Source organism: Frieseomelitta varia, unplaced genomic scaffold (genome assembly GCF_011392965.1).
Source record: "Frieseomelitta varia isolate USP_RPSP 00005682 unplaced genomic scaffold, Fvar_1.2 scaffold_776, whole genome shotgun sequence".
NCBI lineage: Eukaryota > Metazoa > Arthropoda > Insecta > Hymenoptera > Apidae > Frieseomelitta > Frieseomelitta varia.
In genome coordinates, this window is record NW_025110563.1 from 362,648 (window position 1) to 368,736 (window position 6,089).

General features: G+C 49.3%; 1 protein-coding gene across 1 annotated transcript in view; it reads right to left on the minus strand.

Moving 5' to 3' along the window:
* Nucleotides 1-4,988, minus strand: part of LOC122535820 — a 253,118-nt gene extending 248,130 nt beyond the window's left edge. The window contains exon 1 of the mRNA XM_043667655.1: nucleotides 1,500-4,988. Coding sequence (XP_043523590.1) covers nucleotides 1,500-4,625 — 3,126 coding nt within the window. The 5' untranslated portion in view covers nucleotides 4,626-4,988. The remainder of the gene's footprint in view (nucleotides 1-1,499) is intronic.
* Nucleotides 4,989-6,089: the final 1,101 nt, after the last annotated feature.

Sequence of the window (6,089 nt, forward strand, 5' to 3'; positions counted from 1 at the left end):
TCACGGTGTCGAAGCTTCTGAAAATATTTTCCATTAGACGTGCTACGTGCTATGAGAAATTTCTCTCCGGGGGGATATAAACCGAAATAATGCCGAGAAAGTGTTTGCTTTGAAAGGGAACGATTGTACATTGTAGTATAGCACTCTACACTGGTGGATTATCCGGTTACTTTACTTCCGGAAGATTTTCTTGCGGAATTAGGTGGACAACTTGCCACAAAATATTATGTTGACGTTGAAATGTGAAAGTTGCAGGATTTTACATCACTTTTCGCAGGTCTGAAATCTAGAATAATGGAGTAATTTCGTTCAACGAATCACCAAAATATATATATATATACCTTTTGCTTAAAAGTTTCGAAAATCCTTTGCTTTCTCTCGAAAAAGAAATCATTGCAATTACATTTTTAAATATAATTGACTCAATAATATAGAAAACCGATCTTACGAATGAAACGTTCATTTTTTAAAAGACGTTATTTCTTTCAAAATTCTACTCTATAAATTCTTGAACGAGATTCTTATGTAATTCATCACCGATATATTTACGAATATATATACGAATCTATTCGTAGCAACTCTCAAATCTCATTTCCACGTAAAAATCGAGAGCCATACGTTTCACGGTTCGAAAGTAAAATTCGCGGAACGTAGAAATAAAAAAAAAAAAAAAGAAAAAAAAGAAAAGCAACCGTGGACTTTTAGAAGCGAGTTCATTGAATTCTGCTTAGACGTGCGCGTTATGCAGTCACGAAATCTGGGATTCACCATTCGAAACACGTGCACGGTTCGGCGGGTGACGGTATCTAGTTTTATAGCGCGGGCACAGTTGTCTGGGCGAAAAGACCGAGCGTGGGAGGTAGAGTGAAAGGTACACAGGGGTGGTAACGAAGTTTTCAAAGACAACATCGAGTCTGATATCTAACGAGTTCATTCCACTCGGCTACCGTGGCAAAAACTGCAAGCGGAGATCTCTATCTGCCTACCCTTTCCGGCCAGGTCACCCGGTCTTCCCCTCTCCTCGTCTCCACCGTTTTTTTTTTTTTTTTTCAGAAACCAACGTCGAGGAAAACGCGAAATTCCCTCCTCTACTATTTCGTGCATCGCGACGAACCTCTTCCAAGGTTCTTGGATTTTAATTTTCCAAGGGACTATTGGAAAACAATTAACTTTGCTCGAGCGTCTCTTCGCTTTCTTCTACTTGAAGCGTGTTCCCACGCGTAAAATATCTTGCTGGATTCACGGAACGAATCGTTTCTACCGTAACTTCGCGGTAATTCTGCTGTGATTTCTTCTACTGCGACAGATTGTCATACTAATTTACAATAGAATTTAGTACAGGAAACTCGTGCAAAATACTCACAAACGGACGTTTAAATTTGATCTAAGACGCGCTAATCGCGAGACATTCAGGTATCCGACTACGTATCTCGACGTCATGCAGAACAAAATTTCCAATATCGAACCGGTGAGTTTTCATTCGGTTGCGAGTCCCTTACCTCTGACTCCGGCGATTGAACGATCAGCGATGTTCTCGGTGGTTTCTCCGGAGGTACTTTCTTCAACGTCCCGGTGAAGGAAGCGGTGGACGCAGCGCTGGACGGCGCTGAAACGCCCTCGTGGCCATCGATCTGGCACTGAAGCCGATGGAACTGCGAGAACGAGGTACGCGAGGTGTCGGCGCGTTCGAATTGCGGGAGACACGGCAGTGGCATCTGCGACATGTTCGCCGCTTGAATAGAATTCGGGTCGGTGGTATCGTGTTGAAGCCTGGGCGATAGTTTCTCGCAGACGGACGATTGGCAGGATTGGTGATTAGAGTTGGGCGCGTAGGACGCGGTCAATAACGTCTGATGATGGCTGTGCGGCTGTGCGTTCTGGCTCTGCGACGTGCAGATCTTGTCGGTCGGCTGTTCTTGGTGGTTGGGCAGCGAGTTGGATTGCATCTGGTGAATCTCGTTTCCGATCGGGTGCGGCGGAAAATCGGCCGATCGTTGCAACTTGTCGCACAGCTGGTTCTGCGCCTGCAGGCTCTGCAAACGGGCCTGCAGGTCGGTCTGTTGGTGTTGAAACTGCGCAACTTTATCGAGGATTTGATTCTGATTCTGAAGACATTGCAACTTCGCTTGGAGGTCGCTCTGTTGACGCTCGAACTGGCTGAGCTTCTCGGAGATTAAGTCGAGGCTCTGTTGATTCTGCAGCTGTTGCTGTTGCGGTGTCAAGCCGTCGGGTTTTTCGTTCTGCGGGCATTCCAGTTGCCCCTGAAGGTTGTCGTTCTGGCTTTTGCTGTGAGTCAGTAAGCTGCTCGAGATGTTGTGACTTTTACGATGGCTGTGGATTATGTGGTCCACTTGATCGATCGGCTTGTCCAAGCAGGTCTCACCAAAGTCCGTTACTACGGTGAGGACAGCTTTGGTGTCCAACTTGGCCTCGCTGAGGGCCGGGTATTGATGGCATATATTAGGACTGGCTCTTTGAGACGGAGCTGTGCTAGCAGGCGGTCCGAGATTCGCCACGGATCCGCTGATTGGCTGCTCGTCGAACTCCTTCCTCGAGAGTTCCATGTGCTTCGTTAGATCGGCACTGACGTGGCGCAAGTGTCGACGTTGCTCCATTATGGTCCTCTGGCTGATGTTCGGAATAGGTTGAAAAGCCGACTGAGTCATTCTGGCTTCCTTGCGATCATCCGCCTGATGCATTTGCCTGGGATCTCTCCTCTCTTCGGACTGGTTGCGCGAACGCGGGCTGGTGGAGATCATTTGGTTCTGCATCATGTTCCTCTCGTGCTCCTGCCGTTGTCGCTGTTCGGCCCATATCGTCAACTCTTGCCTGGTTTTCTCGAAATTTTGATTCACAAACGACGGGCTCTTCTGCCCGGCACGATCCGCGGATCCCTCGCGGATCGGCATGAACGGCATCGGAGATCTCCTAACGTCCTCGATTCTCTTACCTTCTATGGTCATCGGCGACCTCCTGTGCTCGTCAAAGTAATCGGACCGTCTGTTCTCCTGCGACATGGTGACTCTTTGATTAGGGCTTACGTTACCCCATTCGGCTTTTCTATCGGCTCCTATGCTCTTTCTATTCTCCTGTCTCGTATCGAAAGCCATCGGCGATACCCTCAAGCTCGTGTCCAATCGCCTTTGATCAGGCGGATACACTTGGTTGGCTTCGACTCGTTTCGGATCCACCATGGTTCCGGCCTTCCTCGCTGGTATTAATATCTCCTGATTGCTATCGCCGGGGAACGTGAACGTGATCGTGTCGTTACGACGCTGGAAGCTCGACGTAACGTCCACGGAGATGGATTTCCTATGTTCGGGCCTAGCAGTCACGTAGAGGCCGCAATCCGGTGCCACGGGCTCGCACAGTTTTTCTCGGCCAGGCGGATCTCCGTTCGTGTCGACGTACAGGCCGTCCTGTCTCGTCCTTGGGTTCTGATTGATGGTCGTTAGGTATCTTCTGTCCTGCGCGTCGGCCACGATCTGCGCCCCCTGCACGATTATCGCCCCGTCGCTCCGGTGAATCTGCTCTTGCGGCGGATTCTGATTCGGATCGTATTTCGGTTTCTGCAGGCCGGGAACGTCCACGCTCGCCGACTTTCTGTGGCCCGTGTCGTGGGTGATCTTGGAATTGCCCCGCGGAGGGACCATCGGTTTCGGTCCGCGATTCGGCCTCTCGGTAGTCGCGATCGCTAGGCCGTGGCTCACGTTCTGCGCGATCGGTTGAATGATGGGCTGAGTCTGATACTGTCCCAGTTCCTGGGAGAATCGTTGCGGATTCGGCGATTGCTGGCCGAACTGTTGAGCCGGATACATCCCGGCGTAGGGGACCGCGTTCATGACCGTTTGAGGATACTGGGTGTAAGAGTACTGAGGTTGCGCGCTGAATTGAGCGTAACTGGGCGGTGGTTGAGGCACGACAACACCTGAAAAGTAGGGTGGCTGCGGGCTGGTGGATTGTGGAGGCATTTGAGAACCGTGTTGGACGGTCACGTATTGACCTTGCCCGGTGAACATCGGATTTGCTGCGCCACCTTGATAGAGCGCCGGGTCCCTGTACGTCACGTCCCTCGTCACGTAACCGGCTCGTTCCGCGTACTGAGCTTGCTGAGGATACATCTGCTGAGGTCTCACCTCGAACTGGCTCCGTATCTGCGTGTATTGAGTCTGATCGTAATCAGGCATGAACTGAGGTTGCGCTTGAACCGGCAGAGTTTGAGTGCTAGTTTGAGAGACTTGTTGCGTCCTCTCGAGGGCAGACTTTTCCTGACCGTATTGCTGGGGCGGAAGTTGTCCAGTAGGCGGATGTCTGTCCTCGGGAACACCGACCACGGGTTGCTTCCTTCCACAGGTCGGATATTGACCAGTCTGCTGAGTTTGTTGTTGCTGTTGCTGTTGCTCCTGACTGTGGCCAGCCAACTGATTCTGCTGAGCCCTGTCCTGAGAGAATCTGTCGTACTCCATGGTACGGTTTTCAAAGCCGTTGGACAAATCCTGCTTGGCATTATCGGCAGGCGGCTCGGCCCGGCCGTTCTGACACGCTGTCTGTTGATTCTCCATCGTTTGTCCAACCTGATTCTGGCCCTGACTGTCGTTCACCCCTCCTGAGCCGGACTGCGACATACTGGCGGCCCCCACCGACGGTCGTCCGCCGATGTAGCCGAGAATTCGCCCCAATCCACACACCGTGACGATTTACCGTGCAACCCTCTGTTGGAAATCTAGACTTCAACGCAATCGTCACGGATCGCGTTTTTACGCCTCGTAGATTCCGCTAGGTCGACTCGAGGCATGTAAACGTCGATATTGATGTCGTTTGCTCTCTACTCCCTCTTGTTCCGTGATCCTTATCGAATCTCGTTTCTCAACCTCGTGTCTCCTCCCTTCGCGTCTGTAGGCCGCTTGTTACGAACAAATGCATCAAAATTTCTCGCAACTCTCTAAATGTAATCAGCTCTTTCCTCCCGTAAACATTCGCGTAGCGACTTCGTTGCAGTTTCTCGATTCGAACGAAAATGTTGAACGATATTTGCCAGTCTTTTTTTTTTCTCCCACTCCTTTATACTTCCTTTATCCACTTTATTCGTTTTCGGGAGCGATGTTAATAAATCGCAGATTCACCGAACGGCATTACGTGAAAATTTGTTTTTCGCAGCGACGTTTGTCTCTGAGCACTGGCGTTTCTCATTTTCCCATCAGCGACAGAGTACATAAGCGACGTAATCTGCTTTATTGCGTCCTTTTGACGCTGTCAAACTCCCGGTTTCGTTTCGTTTCGTTTCGTTTCGTTTCGCAAATCTTCATCAATTGCGCGTCGTTATTCCGTTCCTTCTTTCCTCAATTCATGATCGCCTTGTTGCCAGGCAACGGAACAGATATTTCACGGAGGGAAACTGTTTCGTTTCCTCTTCGCTCCTCCTTCGTTCGTAAATAGCAATTACGCCGAAACGTGTCAGCGCGTAACAGCTCGCTCGTATCTCTCAGTTAGTTTCATTCGCCGTGAAAATGTTACTCCAAAAGACAAATGTCATTCCGAAAGCTTTTTGCCCGTCATCGCGCGACTTTCGCTTGAATTTTTTTTTTTTCTCGCGAGATACAGCGCTCCACGCTCGTCGTGATTCGTCGGTTTGAATTTGAATATCGATACAGTCGGTGTAAAATTCCTCGAAACGTTAAAAATATTGATTGTTTGCCGTTTGATCCTTTCGTTTCATTATCCGTTCCTGGAAGGAATTGGCTTTTGATTTCCGGCGGGCAGTTCCCGTTGCGACTTGCCAAGAATCGTCAGTCCTCTTGCTGTCAGTTTCGACAACGACGATTTCTCGATCAAGTTGAAAGACAACATTTGATTTTGTCGTTCCAGTTTACGTGTCGCGTAACTCTCCTCTCTTCTCTAAGTCTAACAGAACAGAATTAACGCTTTCTTTTTTCTGCGGTGTGCTGGGGTGACAACTCGTGCCGAGAAAATCGATCTGGAAAAGAAAGGCACGAAATGGTACTTCCTCGGTGTATCTTTCATGCATATTTCCCTCGTAAGATTCGGTGGAAAGTAAATTCCAGCTGATTTTACGGAAAAAAGAAAAAAAA